This window comes from Ursus arctos, unplaced genomic scaffold (assembly GCF_023065955.2).
Source record: "Ursus arctos isolate Adak ecotype North America unplaced genomic scaffold, UrsArc2.0 scaffold_34, whole genome shotgun sequence".
Taxonomy (NCBI): domain Eukaryota; kingdom Metazoa; phylum Chordata; class Mammalia; order Carnivora; family Ursidae; genus Ursus; species Ursus arctos.
Genome location: NW_026623030.1, coordinates 1,888,603 through 1,906,066, shown reverse-complemented (window position 1 = coordinate 1,906,066; position 17,464 = coordinate 1,888,603). Strand labels below are relative to the sequence as shown.

The following is a 17,464-nucleotide window of genomic DNA, read 5'->3' as shown; positions in this document are numbered from 1 at the left end:
TCACGGGCCCTGCCTCCCCTGGCCCCATGATCGCAGCTGGGGGTGATGACAGACCCTCACCCCTCTCCCTGACACTGCTGAAGGAAGGTTACTTGCTAGCCCACAGCTCTGCCCATAGCTTCCAGGAGTGTCCATGACACTGCCTTCCTTCCCTCAGGTCAGTAATGCCAGCTTTGCCCTCCCAGGTGAGAGAGGCACTGGTCATCAAAATGGCCTGCATAGAAACTGCTTTTCTTCCTAGCAACCCCAAGGGGCTTGCTAACACATATCCCCACCTGGCCATGAAGAGATAGAGGATGTGTGCCTGATGGCTCTTACATGGGGGGCAGCCTGCCCTCTCCTGCAACTTCTGTCCCCATCTGGGATCACACAGTCATCACTCAAGGGGGAAACGGCTTGGTCAAGACAGGCAGACACTTCAGAAAGTCCAGGGCTGGGGGCGCCTGGGTGGCACAGCAGTTAAGCGTCTGCCTTCGGCTCAGGGCGTGATCCCGGCGATCCGGGATCGAGCCCCACATCAGGCTTCTCCGCTATGAGCCTGCTTCTTCCTCTCCCACTCCCCCTGCTTGTGTTCCCTCTCTTGCTGGCTGTCTCTGTCAAATAAATAAATAAAATCTTAAAAAAAAAAAAAAAAAAAAAAGAAAGTCCAGGGCTGGAGAATGTCATAGGTAACCCTGGTCGCCACGACCCACCCAGTATAGCCTGGGTCCTTTTCCACAGCACCCCAGGCAAGGGGGTTCCTGGCCTCTGCTGACTCCCTACCTTCCCCGGGGGCAGGTGTTCATGCAGCATACCTGTAACCCACGAGTTCACCAAAAACAGTCCCTAGAAGGGTCCTCCTGATTGCTCCACAGCCCTAAGAGCTCAAGCCCGGTAGAGGAAGATGAGCATCCCCTGGGAGGGTAGAGAAAGATGGGCGCGGTTTCCCTGAACCCAGCTGGTTGGGATCGGGCACCTCAGGCCTCCAGACCAGCATGCTGCCTGTGGGTGCTAGAAAGTGACAGCTATCTTCTTTGAACCAAAAATAAAAAATGAAAGAAGACAGTCTCACTGTCCGGGCACTGCACGGGCAGGGAAACCAGGAAGTCAAAGCTGTGTCCGTGTCCAGGGCAATGGAGGGCGCCCACCCCCAGGGCTCCAAGTACCTAACCAGAGGGCTTCCAGAACGAGGCTACACAGCCCTTTCCCAATCAAATTCCCATCTTAACCACCTCACACCCTTTAGGATAACCACTACCAAAAAAACAGAAAGCAAGTTCTGGCAAGGACGTAGAGAAACCATGACTCTTGTGTGGTGTTGGTGGGACTATAAACCGGGGCAGCCATTGTGGAAAACAGTATGCAGGTTCCTCAAAAAATGAAAAACAGAGCTACCAGAGGATCCAGCAATCCCACTTCCGGGTATTCACACAAAAGAACTGAAAGCAGGGTCTCAAAGAGACACTTGTACACCTGTGTTCACAGCCATGTTATTCTTAACAGCCAGAATGTGGAGGCAATCCACGTATCTACCAACAGACGAATGGATTACCAAAACGTGGTCTGTATGTACAATGGAATATTATTCAGCCTTAAAAAGAGAATTGTTCTGTAATGGGTTACAATATGGATGACTCTTGAGCACATTACACTCGGTGAAATGAGCCTGTCGCAAAAAGTCGCAGATTAATAGGGGCGCCTGGGTGGCACAGCGGTTAAGCGTCTGCCTTCGGCTCAGGGCGTGATCCCAGCGTTCTGGGATCGAGCCCCACATCAGGCTCCTCTGCTATGAGCCTGCTTCTTCCTCCCCCACTCCCCCTGCTTGTGTTCCCTCTCTCGCTGGCTGTCTCTATCTCTGTCGAATAAATAAATAAAATCTTTAAAAAAAAAAAAAAAGACAGATTAATAGAGACAGAAAGTAGAATGGTGGGGGGCGCCTGGGTGGCGCAGTCGTTAAGCGTCTGCCTTGGGCTCAGGGCGTGATCCCGGAGTTCTGGGATCGAGCCCCACATCAGGCTCCTCCGCTATGAGCCTGCTTCTTCCTTTCCCACTCCCCCTGCTTGTGTTCCCTCTCTCGCTGGCTGTCTCTCTCTGTCAAAATAAATAAATAAAATCTTAAAAAAAAAAAAAAAAGAAAGTAGAATGGTGGGTGCCAGGGACCGGGGGCGGGGGAGTGGGAGCTGTTAATAGGCGCAGACTTTCAGATTCACAAGATAAAGAGAGGGACGGACAGCGCTGATGGCCGCACAACAAGGATGAATGCCTTTCATACCACTGAACTGTACACTTCAAAATAGTTAAGATGGCAAATTTTACGTTATGAGTATCTGAGTGCCATAAAAAAGAAAAGAAAGGAAAAATTCCCATCTTATCCAGACACTCCCTGACACCTACTCTGGGCCAGGTGGCGTGCTTGGGACTGGAGACCCCATCTCTGGCAAACAAGGATGTGTGAGACATGTCTATGGGCTCCCATGGGGGGCCCAAGAAGGGAGCAGGCCCTGGGATCTGCTCCACAGCAGATAAGCCCCTGAACTGTGGCTAAAAGGTGAGGGCAGAACTCCAAGTCGGTGTAGATGAGGTCTGAGAGCAGGAGCCTGGTGGGGGTGGGCAGCCAAGCTGCACGGGGTCTGGGGCACAGGGTGGGCGGATCAGCCTCCTGGAGCAGCCCTGTCCCAAGTTCAGGACTCAGCCTACTTATTCAGGACCGGAAAGATCCCCATGTGTACCATATCATGCTTGCGAAGCAGAAGCAAGGGAGTGCACCAAGAAAGGGTAGTTAAGAGTGTCATCTGAGGACTCAGGAAGGCTTCAAATCTGGTAGCTGTGTGGCTCTGAGCAAGCAACTTCACCTCTCTGAGCCTCAGTTTCCTCATCTGTAAAACAGCAAAACCAGATGTTGGATAAAAAGCAATACGAAGGGGGTGCCTGGGTGGCTCAGTCGGTTAAGCATCTGCCTTGGGCTCAGGTCATGATCTCAGGGTCCCAGGACTGGGCTCCCTGCGCAGTGGGGAGTCCGCTTCTCTCTCTCCCTCTGCCCCTCCCACCATTTGTGCCCTTTGTCTCTCTCTAGCTGTCAAGTAAGTAAAATCTTAAAAAAAAAAAAAAAAAAAAAAAAAAAAGGCTGCACGAGTATGTGTGTATGTGTTACACACGGGCTTCCCCTCCCATCCTCACATTTCAGAATGAAAAGTCTGCCCAGTGCCAGGGTCTTTAGAAATCACAAAAGCATAAATAAGAAGCAGTCCCACAGCAAAGGCACCAGCCCAGCAGAGAAGCAACCGCAGCAAAAAGATACGCTTCTGACACTCCTACCAATGAATCGCTTCTGACACTCCTATCAACAAGGGAGAAAAGCAGATTTCTCTTGTTTTTAAACCTGGAGGGACCATCACCAGAAAAAAGCAAAAGAGGGAAGGTATTTGTCATGCTCCAAAGTGGAGGTGACAGCAGGATTGTTAATGACAATGAGATCTCAAGGGAAAGACCCTGGTCAAATGCATGGAGTCATCAGCAGCACCCCTTTCGGTAAAAAGGAGCAAGTGCATTGAGTGCAGTGCAGGGACAGAAGCCCAGACACTGCCCCCCTCCTCCGGCCCGCAGCACCACTGCTGGGACCACCACCATGTCATGCTGGTAGGACGGCGGGGGCATGCTCAGCCTCAGCACGTGCTGCCTGCCTCCTCCACGCTCAGCTGACAGTTCCATCAGCTCCCTGCCCAAAGCACCAAGGAGGCTGTCTCCAGACCAGCAGGTGTGCCAGATGGGTAATGAAGGTGTGTTTAGTGACTTCAACCATTGGTTGCTGCTGGTATCACCTACTTGCTACTTACCCCTCAGAGAGTGGATGTGCTTCAGGGCGCCTTCAGGAAGTGGACAGCAGGCCAGAGCCAAGCCCAAGCCCTACTTCACACCTGGCCCTACCACCCTGGGACTCACCGCTTTGGTGGAATCTAGGGCTCCCGAGCCCGGTGTGTCCCGGCTACCCCTGCCCTTGCTGCCAAGGTGGGGCGAGGAGGAGGGCGAGTCATCGATGTAGGGCAGCCCGTCCTGGTGCCGGCGCTGCTCTTCAGCCCGGTCTGCAGCACAGCCGTACCCAGGTGGTGTTCCAAACGACGCATCTGTGTGTGTAGAGAAGCAGCTGTGTTAGAGACAGGGAGAGAGGGATGCAGGGCCACCTGCCTGGGACAGTCCACACCCCTCCCGTCCCAGCAGGCAGTTGGATGATGATGGCTGTCACCCAAAGGTGTTGAACAAGGACCTCAGGTAGGCTGACCTCACCTTCACAACCAGCTGAGCAAAGACCACAGGACGAGGTAGGGGCCAAAAGAGTGGCACACTCCCCTGACGGGATGAGACTGGGCTTTCAAGGACACTGGGGCACATCCTGGGAGTGGGCCTGAGCCACTACAGAAAGATGGACCCCAAATGCTAGCATCTTGCTATCAGGGATGGTCCTTGTGCACCTGCCCATGGGGATGATGCTGATCCAAGCGCAAGCCCAGGGCACCATGAGCAGTGCCCCAGGCCTGCCAGACCCAATCCAGGGAAAGGGCACTGTAGTCCCTTCCCCTCACTCCACCCTGGTCCCTCTGACTCTCAGCCCACTTCCCATCTGGTCTGGCAAAATCCCAGACCACCTTTATCCTAATCTGAGTATCCCTGTTAGGACAGAATGGCCTACCACAGCCGCTCCCTGCTGTTCAGGGCTATCTAGTTACAGAGAACACCTCCATCCTAAAGGCACCTGAAGACTGTTGCCCCTTCCTCCCCAACTAAATCACAAAGCCCATATCCCTTCGCCTGCCTTTCTTTTCCTTTTCTTTTCTCTTCTTTCATTCAGATTTTTATTTATGTATTTGAGACAGAGAGTGAGAGTGCATGAGCAGCAGAGGGAGAGGGAGAACAGACTCCCCACTGAGCAGGGAGCCCGACGCAGGGCTCGATCCCAGGACCCTGGGATCACGACCCGAGCCTAAGGCAGACGCTTAACCAACTGAGCCGTCCGGGCGTCCCTCACCTGCCTTTCTGTAGCTCTGTTTTCAGAACTGTTCTAATTCAGTGGATCCTCACAAGACATTAACCCACAAGGGCTCAGCCCTCTCCAAGCCTCGCGTGAGGGTCACTTCTTAACTCCTTCCAAAGGGCGCCTTCACAGCTCATGGGATTTCCGAGAGGTCATCTTGATTGGGTTACGTCACCTTCACCATGACTCACCAGCAACCAGCTCTGTCCAAACGTCACCACCACAAATGGCCTCTGCAGTGTTCATTTACGAGTTCCCAACAACTTCTGCCACCAAGCATACCCAGTCTAGGGCTCAAGCTCCAGGTATTGGTGGCACCCCTACCACCTAGGCCGGGCAGGCACAGTCTTCCAGAGTCGACCCAGCAATTCTAGAAGGGGACTGTTTCCAGTTCTTTCCATTCCGCAGCCAAGAGGTGCCGTGGCTGGAGTGACCAGGTGCTCACACACCTGGCTCTGAGGGCTGCCAGTGCCCGGTGCAACTCATCCCCCAAATCCCAGCTTCCTCACACCTCTACCTCTCCCACCTCCTCCAAGTCTGGGGGCCTGCAGGTCACATGCCCTCTCACAGGTGTCCTTAGCCCTGGCAACATGTTAGTGCCACCTGGGGAGCTTCAAAAATAAGAGAGACCCACGCAATCAGACACTCAGGGAGGTCTGGGTCCTGGTGGCTGCAAAGGCTTCCTGGGGGTTCTAGCAGGAAGCAGGGCTGACACTACTGCACTAGGGGAGCTGGCATCCAGCAACGTGCTGTCCTGCTGACCCACACACTGTGTTCCTACTGTCTGCAGACAGGCGCGGACTGCAAAGGCCAGGCCGAGCTCTGTTGCTGTGTGTGTTCAGAGGAGGGCCCCAGTAGAGGTTAACATGTCTCCTAACAAGCTGTACTGCGGTCCCCTGGTCTCCCTAATCCATGGGCTACCTCGGGGGCTCCTGATACCATCACCATGCGGGTTATCAATGCTCAGCCCTGCTGGGGTTTGTACTGTCCAGAGGCCAAGGCCAAGTTCTGTTTCCTTCTCCTAAACATCTGCTCAGGCATTCAACTAGCTCTTGCCCAGCATCCCTGAGGACAGACAGGGAGGCTTTCAATGTATTAAAAAGAACAAACCCTGTTCATACAGAACCCTAGCCCCATCCCCCACCCCCAAAACAGGTCTGACCAGCTTCCACTTCCTTTTGGGGGAATCACAGTTTTTTTTTTTTTTTTAACCAAAATGAACACAGAGGACTTCCTGTCCACTCAACATCCATGATATGAACCTTGTATCATAGCAGCCCCTACTGAAAACTTGCCCTTCATGGGAGCTGCTTCCAAAGGCAGTCCGGGCCCTGAACAGAAGACTGGCTGCCAGACCACTTCTTCACAGGGAGCCTGAACGATCCCCCTGGGCCACGGGGGTCTTTACTCTTATTTCTACAACCCAGGGCCTGTCTTCCGAGGGGGCAGGTGTCAATTTCCACGGGCTGTGGTCTCAGTTTCCCAGAAGTGAGGCTCTGGTCCTGTCCAGGTTGCTCCCAACCTGTGGGAATTAGTGCAGGTCACTTACGCTGTCGTGTCTCCATTCTCCTGACTTTATAATCAGGCATGTGCACTAGACTAAGTGGATGGAGGCCGGCTCTGTTCCAAAGCATTATATCGCTGTGCAGGTCAGCCAGCCATGCCCTGCCTACCGCCTGACCTCACCTCCTTCAACAGCTTCCTTCCTCTGCTCCCCACTCCTCCTCTGCACCCAGCTTTTACATTAGCTCAGAATTTTCACTGTCCACACAGCTTCTCTACGAAACTTTGAACTATTCTTTTTTTTTTTTTTTTAAATAACAATGTTTTAAGAAGCCAACATATTCATCACCTGGAAGAGCACCTTAATCTGAGCTCCACCACCTGACGTCCTGGCCTGTGACTACACTGAGCTCACGTCCCAGGGCAAATTAATACCAAGTGATGCCCCAAGTAAGAACTTTAGGGTCAGACTCGGGGGCCCAGGGCTCACTCCAAATACTTCAAGAGTTCACATTCGCGAAACAAAGTGCTAGCTTAGCAACATCCCTATTAAAACTCCATGCAAAACCAAGTGCCTGGCAAAGGTTTGCCGGCCACGGTTGTGTGAGACCATTGTCTCTGATGTGGACACCTCACCTCCACCAGGTGAGACTGAGGAACCAGGTTCCACAGACTCAACAGGGTAATTATGAGGATCAGAGCAACTCAAAACCCAGCTGCTTCCCACTCGGACACATCTCCCCAAACTGTTGTCCAAGGAATAACGCTTTTAAGTCTGGGTTCTGGATGGCTGGTCACTGCTGGGCTACATTCCACCAGAGGCTTCAGCCCATTGTCCCAGCTAATCCAGAACCCCCAGCCTACTCCAATGCAAATGTGACAGGGTGAGGAGGAAAGCCCTCCTTTCCTCGTCCCCCATCCAAGCGGCACACAGGCACCCGTCTTCCTCTCACATGGCAGTCTTTCACTCCTAGGGTCCCCACACCTCCTGGAGCATAAAGTATATTCCTGGGGGGTTTTGGGAGCTGCCATTTCCCAAGAACCAGAGCAAAGTGGGAGAGGGGCCTTGCTCTCCCCTCTTCTACCAGGACTACCCAGTGGAAAAACCTCTCTGGGTCTCATTACCTCGAAGAACTGGGCACTTGGTGGCCAAGTTAAGCCTGGTGCTTCCTGCAAAGTTCTACCCAAAGCTGAAACCAAATACTGTTTTCGGAGGGGGTGGGCCTGCGATCCCACAGCTACAAGAGGCTCAGGGAAATGAGGGCTGATCTACGGAGCAGCTAATCTGCCGGGGTGTGTGGGGGGGAGCGAGGCCCATTCAGAGCTGGCAGACAGCGGCTGGCTTAGCGTGGAAAAGGGACGTGCACAGTGAAATCGAAAACCTCCTCCTCCCCAGGCAAGGCGGTTTAGCAGCCACAATCCCAGCACTCTGCAAATCTAAAATCGAGTCTCTGATGCAAGGAAAAAAGGCAGCCACACCCACCCCTGCCAAGTGGGAGGAGCCCCAGGCAGCCCAGATACATCTCCTTCTCACACCTCAAGGACAACATCGGTTTAAAAAAAAAAAAAATTCCTCGGGTGCCTGGGTGGCTCAGTTGGTTGGGCATCTGCCTTCAGATCGGGTCATGGTCCCAGGGTCCTGGGATCGAGTCCCGCATCGGGCTCCCAGCTCGGTGGGGAGCCTGCTTCTCCCTCTCTCTCTCTCTGCCTCTCCCGCAGCTCATGCTCACTCACTTGCACTCTCTCTCCCTTTCTCAATAAATAAAATCTTAAAAAAAAAATCCCTTAAAAAATTCAATGTAGAATTACTGTATGATCAAGTAATTCCATGTCTGAGTACACACTTAAAAGAACTGAAAGCGGGGACTCAAACAGATATTTGCAAACGCACGTTCCCAGCAACATCATTCACAATAGCCAAACTGTGGAAGCAACTCAAGTATCCATTGACAGATGAACGGATAAGAAAATGTGGTATGGATATGCAATGGAATATTAGTTATCCTTAAAAAGCGAGGCAGTTCTGACACATGCCACGACACAGATGAGCCTTGAGGACATTATGCTAAGGGAAATAAGCCCGTCACAAAATGACAAATTTACTGTGAGTCCACTTACAGGAGGGACCTGGAATAGTCGACTCATGGAGACAGTAGAATGGTGGCTGCCAGGGGCTGGGGGGGGAGGGAATGGAGAGCTGTTGTTTTGTGGGTACAGAGTCTCAGTCTGGGAAGGTGAAAAAGTTCTGGAGAGGGACAGGGCTGACAGCTGCACAACAGTGTGAATGTGCTTAAAGCCACTGAACAGGATGCTTACGAGTGATTAAAATGTTCCATTTTATGTTATGTACTAAGTACAAACCACACGCACACATCCCTAAGGTCCCTCCCAGACGGGGGCAATGCTTAGGTAGCTGAGCTGCGAGGGCCCGGGGGAGCTTCCCTTCATCCCCTTCGTCGCCAACAGCACCCTGCCGCCCCAACGAAAATATGCATAGAATCAAAACTTCCAAGCAGTGTGCCCCCCGAGCCGATAACAGCGGGCTGGGTGGTGGGTACCCAGGCTTCATTATATTCTCCGTGTGTGTGTTTAATAACCAAGGATAAGAAAGGAAGGCCCTACTCATCCTCTCTAAGTGCAGCCTTCAGAGGAGCCCGGCTGTCTGTCACACTGCCAGACCAGTCGAACTGGCACAGCCACTGCTCCCAGCAGCTATCCCTCTACTCTCAAGAGTTTACACATCACCGTTTCCAGGCCACTTCCCTGTCCACCCACATCTTCCTGACCCAGACTGGGTGAGATTCCTGCCAGCCCAGAAGAATTTGGTAATCACAGGTTACACCCAGGGCTGGCAGGACCCCTCAGGAGAACAGCACCACACGTGCCCACAGCCCTGCAGTGGCGGTCCTCCCTGCCCTCACAGGGCCACAGCGTATCTGCCTTCAAAGTACCAAATGCCTTTAGCCCAGCCTCAGTCCTATCAGCCACTCACGGGCCTCTAGCCGCTCCCCACAGCCTGTCTCTCCCTAAGCCCAGCCTTGGTTCAGACAGCTCCAGTAACTTCGACACTCCTTCCCCATCTTTGTGTCTGTGAGCCAAGAAGCACGCATCCCATGACAAGGCCTCTGCAAGGCCCTGCTGGGGTCTCTGCTGCAAGAGCTCCCAGGAAATGGGTGTAGAACCAAGCTCAGACCGCCAGCCGCAGGTCTCCTGGCTGCAGCCAAGCAGAGGAGGCCCTGCTGGACCCAATGTACCTGGATGGTCCTCCGATCTTGCTTCTGTGGTCTTGCTGCTGCCAGAGGTGCGGGGCCCAGAACCCAGCTCCTGTCCCACCCTCTGACCAATGCACCCCAAGATGAGCGCCTGGAGCAAATCCTCAGGAGGAACAAAGGTTATGTTCCCAGCTCCCCCCTCCCAGAATAGACACAGAAACAGCTGGAAAGGGCCAGGGGAGGGATTCTGATAAACACATACAAAGGACCAGGGTTGAGAGAAAAGAAGAAGGGACCCCGGGAACTTGGGTGGGGGTGGGAGGAACTCAATCACATATTAAGACCGAGGCAGGGTGGTCTCCTATCCCTGTCTACACTGTCAGCAAAGGGCTGGGTCGTATTTATTTACCGGGTTAAAAGAGGCTCAAACACCATCTTCTTTCCGGTGGCTCGCCAGCTGCAGTGGGCAGGTTTCTGCAAAAGCAGGCACTGAGCCCCTCACCTCATCCTATCTGCAGAAGTCCTGCTTTCCCTGCTCCCGCCCCCCCTCTCTGAGCCCTGCACCTCTCCTGGGTCGCAGGCATACAGCACAGTGCTAATGGTGCCACAGGGCTGGTGACTTCCAGATGGCAGCTCACGTCCTTAGGGGTGTCCGGCCAGCTAGGCATCATGCCACCGGGAGAGGCTCAGAAAACCCTGGCTGGGACAGAAAGAGCCAGGTCTCCCTGCAGGGCACACAGGTTCCACAGGTCCAGGCTGGCTCTGGACGCCACGCTCATGCTGGGCCTCGAGCTCTCCTCCCACCACCCTGGGCACTGGGAGCAGATTCTATCTGCAGGATTAGCTGCAGGTCCTGGGTTCCGCTGGCTTCTTTCTTATGTGGTAGAACCCCGGGCGCAGTCAGAGAATATCTGTAGTACTTCAGGGAAGTGAGTTTCCCGAACAGTAGAAAAGTCTCAAATGTGCCAGAGCAAGCCGGTATTTTTGCAAAATACCTGCTACCCTTTTGCTGGGCACTTCCTCCGGGCAAGGCACAGCGCTGATCTCCTTGAATTCACCTTGACCCCTTAATGGACAGGAACTTCCAGATGCTCATTTTTCAGACAAGAAAAGGAGTCTCCAAGAGAGGAACGGGTGGAGCCTGACTAGTACGCCTGGGTCCAGCTGTGTGACCTGCCTAGCTGGTCACTTTCTGAGGACATTTCTAAAAGGCCAAGCCTGATGACCATATGATGTAGTGATTCCTCTCCGAGACATATAACCCAGAGGAGTGAGAACAGATGTTCAACGCAAAACTGGAACCGGGAAAATTCAAGCTATGTTCAAGCAGCATTATTCACAATAGCCAAAAGGTAAAACAACCCAAATGTCCATCAGCTGATGAATGGATAAATAAATTGTGGCTTTTCTATACAGTGGGATATCATTGAGTCTCCAAAAGGAATGAAGTACTGATACAGGCTATCACGTGCACAAACCTCGAAGCCACGCTGCTGAGTGAAGAAGGCAATCATAACGACCACAGATGGTCGATTCCATTCATAGGAACTGTCCAGAACAGACAACTCCATAGAGACAAAAGTAGACACTTCATGAGGATGGGGTTTCCTTCTGGGGTGATGAAGGTGTTTAGGAACTAAACAGAGGTTGCACAACACTGAATACACTAAATGAGGAGCTGTTCGCTTTGAAATGTTTTATGTTATGTCACTTCACCTAAAAAAAAAAAAAAAAAAAAAAAAAAAAAAAAAAGATCTGTTTTCCTCTGTTAAAACAGGGGACCCAGACCATTATCCAGCTGTTTCCTGAAGACCAAGAACATCATTCCGGACAGACGTCAGTGCTGCCTGGCACCATAACCCCGGGCCACCCGCAGGCAGAGAGAGGCTGCTCTACTTTCTAAGATATCTGGTTAGTTTGGGTGGTTTTTCTGCTTTCTCCTGTACCCTCAGCTGGCAGCTATTCCTTCTTGCATGTACACCAAGGGGGGTCGAAATTCTTTACAAACAAGATGTCCCCCATCTAGCTGGCCACTGCACCCTGGCAAGAGGCCTGCTGTCAGAGCCTCTGGGTTCTGTGGGAGAAGGAGGGGCACAGAGAGCACCCTAGGATCCTGGGACCTTTCAGCCTTTATGCTGCCACCCCAACAATGACATCACCAGGCTAGCGTGGAAAGCCCCAGCTGCCCGGGTAGTGGGAGGTCATGGTCCAGTCCAGCTTGTGGCACAAAGAAGGGCCCGGGGCTAATCAAGTCTCCCCGACAGGCCACAAAATGCTAGTTGGGAAGGGTCAACCAAACCCCGGGTGGAAGAGTCATAAGAGCTATTGTATTAGTTGGCCCGTCTCCTCCAAGAGAGCTCAGCCTTGTTCAGAGCTCTAGAGCTGCCTGGAGCTGAGGCTCAGGCCATGAGCTGAGCAGGCTCAGGCCCTTCCCAATGAGCATTTTCTCCAACTGGCTGGAGACTGAATCACCACAAGGTCAACGCTGCGGGTGACTTTCAGCAATAAAGACTGAATACCCCCAGTGTGCATGGACAAGGACTCCCCAGTCAGCATGAGAGGGCTGTTAAAAAGATTTTCTTCTGTCTTCAAGGACCCACCTGTGCCTAAAGCTCTTCGATCCTCAGGATGGAAAGATCACTTCTGTTCTGGGCCTGGGGCTGGAACCAGATGGCGCCAGGGCGGGGCAGGCAGAGGCTGGAACACCAGCTGCGAAGCTGCAGCCCTCAGCCACTGAATGATGGGATTATTACTCTTTAGCACCACCTTGTTTCTCCAACAAGGTTCAAAAAGATTTCTCGGAGGCGGTTTGGTCTCAGACAATCAAGCTGATGTATTCAGTGAGTACTCAACATTCAGCCAAGACGTATGACACTAATATTTCATGCTGGGCCCTGTGCTGGGTATATGACGGCAGGCACCACAGACCCAATCCCGCCCCCGCGAGCCAGCAGAATCCCAGGAGTCACATGACTAGTGCACCATGGCAAAGCCACCCACGGGGGGCAGTCAGACCCTCAGGCAGGGCAGCAGAGACCATCTCCCCAAGGAAGTGACCTCTCCAAGACCTTATGAGGTAAGAGAGGCAGACACTGGCTCTCCCCTCCCCCAAAACATGAAGGCGGGAAGGACACTACAGTGGGTTGAATGGTGGCCCCCAAAAGATACATCCACATCCTAATACCTGGAATGCACGAAAGCAGCTTATTTTGGTAAAAGAGTCCTTACAGATGTAATTAAGTTCAGGACTCTGAGATAAGATCACCCAGGATTATCCAAGGGACCCTAAATCTAAGAACCCTTATGAGAGATAGAAGAGGAGAAGGCTGTGTGAAGCTGGAGGTAGAGATTAAAATGACAGGGTCACAAGCCAAGGAATGCACGGGGCCACCAGGAACTGGAAATGGAAATGGCAATGAAGGATTCTCCCCTAGAGCCTCCAGAGAGTATAGCCCTGCTATACACCTTGATTTAGACTTCTGCCTCCAGAACTGTGGAAGAACACGTATTTGTTGCTTTAAGCCGCTGAGTCTATGGCCATTTGTTACGCAGCCCCAGGAGACTAATACAGGTGCAGCCCGTGGCCGGAAAGTGATGCCATGGGGTCAGAGAAGAGGCGGCCAGCTACGGGAGAGAGCCTGAAGGGCTTCACAGAGGTGAGGTCTGTGTGGGATGGAAGAAACCACTCGGCCTTCAGCCAGCAGAGGGGCTGCAGAGGTGCCCCACGCAGGGAGCTGGGTCAACCCAGCTGTGGGGCTTCTGGGAGCTCATGAACAAGGAAAGGCTGGGAAAGGTGTTAAGCTGGGAATGAGGCGAGAAGTGGCAGGAAGGCGTAATTCTGGGAAGAGCCTTGGGCTTTGGGCCAAGGACCCAAGGCATGATTTAGGAGGTATCAAGGGTCACAGAGGCCTGGACCAAGAGGGGGCCCCTGGGAACATGGGCAGGTGATAGTCTGGCAGTACATCTGGGTGTGGCACTGTAGGTGGGACGCGGCTGGAGGGACCCAGCTGGAGGCTTCTGTGATGGTTCCTCCAGGTGAATGGGTTGAGGGCCTGGTTTCAGTGGGAATGGTCACCACGACATCAAATGCCACGAACAGGCCCAGACTGAGCTGATTCACATGGAGAGAGCAAAGGGGACTGAGTTTCTAGCACCCAAGGCCAAGACTTGGCTGTAGGCAACTGGCCAGAGGAGTCATGGAGGGTGGGAGGGGACAAGGCAGGAGAGGTGAGCAGAGCTCTTCAAGAGCTCATGGCACCAAGGCAGAATCGTGGTCTGGGAGCAATGTGGGAAGTGAGGCATGTGGTCACTGCATGACTGTGAGCACACACCCCCCCCATTCTATTCCCACTTCGAGGAGGAAACGTGGAGAGCAAGAGAGAAAAGATGGTGGGAAAAAAGGGCTTCCCTGCTCCAGTGGTCAGCATATGGAGCCCAGACCAGGGCTGGGCCACAGGCAGGCGCCCACCAGAGGTGAGCTTAGGAGGGCAGGAGGAACACCCACTTTCCCCACCTCCACCTCAGCACTGCCCCTTCTGAAGGAAGCCTGGGGGACTTAGGAAAGGAGGTACACGTACACCCACGTTCATAGCAGCATCATTCCCAATGGTGGAGAGGCAGAAGCAACCCAAGTGTCCGCTGGCAGACGGCTGGATAACAAACTGCGGCGTACGTGGACAACGGCGTATTACTCAGCCTTGAAAAAAGGAAGTCCTGCAACATGCTACCACACCGGTGAACCCTGAAGAGATTATGCCAAGTGAAGTAAGACAGTCACGAAAAGACAAACACCTCATGATTCCACCGATACGAATGTATCAGTTGGCTAGGGCTGCCTCAACGAAACACCATAGACTGAGTCTATGAAAACAACAGAAATTTATTTTCTCACAGTTCTGGAAGCTGGAAGTCAACAACCAAGGTGCCAGCATGGCTGGGTTCTGGTAAAAGTTCTCTTCCTGGCTTGCAGACAGATGCATTCTTGCTGTCTGCTCATACGGCCTTGTCTTGGTGGGTGCAAAGAAAGAGGGTGCTGCCTCTCTCTCGGTCTCTTCTTACAAGGGCACTAATCCCATCAGGAGGGCTGCCCTCACGATCTGTCTCCCAAAGGCCCCACCTACAAATATCATGCTGCAAGTTAGGGAATCAACATATGAATTTGGGGGGGAACACAAATATTCAGTCCATGACATAGGTGGTACCTAGAATAGGCACATTCATAGAGACAGAAAATAGATTGAGAGCTGTCAGCAGATGGGAGGGAAGGGCAGGGGGTACTCACTGCTTAGGGTGTAGAGTTTCTGTTTGGGATGAAGAAAAAGTTCTGGAGATAAGTGGTAGTGATGGCTGCACCACAATGTGAACATAGCTAAGAGTACTGAATTATACTCTTAAAAATAGTTAAAATGGTAAATTTTATGTTAATCCCCCCCAAAACAAACCCTAAAAACTAATGATCAGCCAGGTTTAAAAAGAAGAAAGTAGTACAGTGTTATGGGCTGAACTATGTCTCGCCCAAATTTACATATTGAAGTCCTAACCCCCAACACATCTAAATGTGACCTTATTTGGAGACCTGGTCTTTGCCAAGTTCGCCCCAATCCGATACAATTGTGTCTTTATAGAAAAGGGAAATTTATTTTTTTCAAGATTTTATTTATTTATTTATTTATTTAGAGAGAGCACAAGCAGGGGGAGGGCAGAGGGAGAGAGAGAATCTCGAGCAGACTCTGCTAATAAGCACAGAGCCCAGTGTAGGGCTCAATCTCACAACCCCAAGATCATGACCTGAGCCAAAACCAAGAGTCAGACGCTTAACGAACTGAGCCACCCAGGTGCCCTAGAAAAGGGAAATTTAAAGACAGACCAGCAGATAGAATGTCACATGAACATGAAAACTACAAACTACACCTACAAACTAAAAAAACAAGCAACAACAACAACAAAACCCCCCAAAACAAAATAAAAACCAGAAGCCTGGGACAGATTCTCCCTTACGGCCCGCAGAAGGAACCGACCTTGCCAACAACACCTCAACCTCAGACTTCCAGCCTCTATAACCGTGAGACAATCAATGTGTCTTGTGTGAGCCACCCAGGGTCTGGTTCTTTGTCACGCAGCCCTAGGAAACTAACACATACAGTAATTGTGGAGATCAGGTACCAGCTCTGAGAAGCCGCTTCCCACCCAGTGTCTCCATCATCAGTGATTCACCCACTCATGGAAATGAGACTTGCCCAGCCAGCCAGCTGCAGTCACCCGCGGGCTGTCCACGCTCAGCAGCGCACCCACAGCACCTCCACATTCTAGACTCAGCAGAGAGAGAGAAAAGAGCAGCCACTGTGCCTCACGCGGTCAGAGGGCAACAGGCCAGCCCTGAGCCTCACACCCTGCACATTCACACCCTCCTGGGCTCTTAACCAGTGCCGCTGTCCTTCAGAAGCTAAGCTAGTGCAGATTTGCCCCAGACTGTGCTACTCAAGAACAGACCAGAACGACCAGGGTATCTTGCAACTGTGCAAGTCAGAAATAATAGAAACCAAGCATTCTGGATCCCCCCACACACAATAGTCTGCCAACTGCTCCTCCCTCAAGGGCAGAACAGGAAGGTAGGAGACCTGAGCGAAACCCCAGCACCTTCTTCCTTCCTGACCTCAGGACCTGACAGGTGGGGCTCACTTCGTTCCCTTCATCCTGCTCTGACAGGGGGCTTTGTGTGCACGTAAGGAAACTGAAGTACTACAACGGCAAGCTCACAGCACCCACAGGCCAGATACCAACACTGGGGACAGACTGACGACATGCCTGTGAGCCCGTTATGGGCTGAAGGTCTGTGCCCCTCACCCCCGAATTCACATGTTGAAGCCTTAACCTCCAATGTGATGGTATTTGGAGGTGGGGCCTTTGGGAGGTAATTAGGTTCAGATGAAAATCTAACCTCATGAGAGGTTATGAGCCATGAGAGTGGGGCCCCCATGATGGGATTAGTGTCCTTCTAAGAAGAGGAAGAGACACCAGAGCTCTTTCTCTCTCTCTGATATGTGAGGACCAGCAAGAAAGCGGAGTCTTCAAGTCAGGAAGAAGGTCTCCACCAGGAACCGAATTGGCCCGCACACAAATCTGGGACTTCCCAGCCTCCAGAACTATGACAAATCAATGTCTGTTGTTTAAGCCCCCTGGTCCGTGGGGTTTTGTTACCGCAGCCCTGCTCCGTCCTCAGTGGATTTCCAAGGCCCAGGTCCTTTCCACTGGGAGTCACAGACTCCCCATCAGACAAGGGAACCGCCTGCTCACTCCCATTCCTGCCCTGGAGAGGCATAGCTCTGGATCAGCCCTGGGGGGTAGTCTGCAAATCTCCGCTCTGCTCTAGTCCTGGCTCACCCCAATCTACGGCACTCCTGAGAGGTTCGCTGGCTTCTAGATGCAAAGAGGGGAAGGCACCTGGGACGCTGGCCTGAGTCAGGGGCTTTGAGACCTCTGTGGGGGCAACACGTAGTCACGGCAACAGGCACTGTCAAGTCCTCACACCTCTGCAAGGGAGCTGATACCTTGTCTTACAGATGAAAGCTGAACGTTTAGAAGTGGAAGCAATATTCCCTGAACCCCACAGCTAATGAGGTGAGTTGAAAGGCAGGGATCCAGCCAGGCAGGTGTGCCCTGCCAAGGCCACCTCCTGGAGGTTCAGAGGGTTTAGCCCCACCCTGAGCTCAATCCCTGACTTCAGGCATCCTGGGGATGAACCGGA

General features: G+C 52.5%; 1 protein-coding gene across 1 annotated transcript in view; it reads right to left on the bottom strand.

Annotated features, from left to right (window-relative positions):
- The window catches only part of BCR (BCR activator of RhoGEF and GTPase), a 120,446-nt gene that overhangs the window by 56,469 nt on the left and 46,513 nt on the right, over window positions 1-17,464 (bottom strand). Inside the window, exon 2 of the mRNA XM_026487832.4 lies at window positions 3,919-4,100. Coding sequence (XP_026343617.2) covers window positions 3,919-4,100 — 182 coding nt within the window. The remainder of the gene's footprint in view (window positions 1-3,918; window positions 4,101-17,464) is intronic.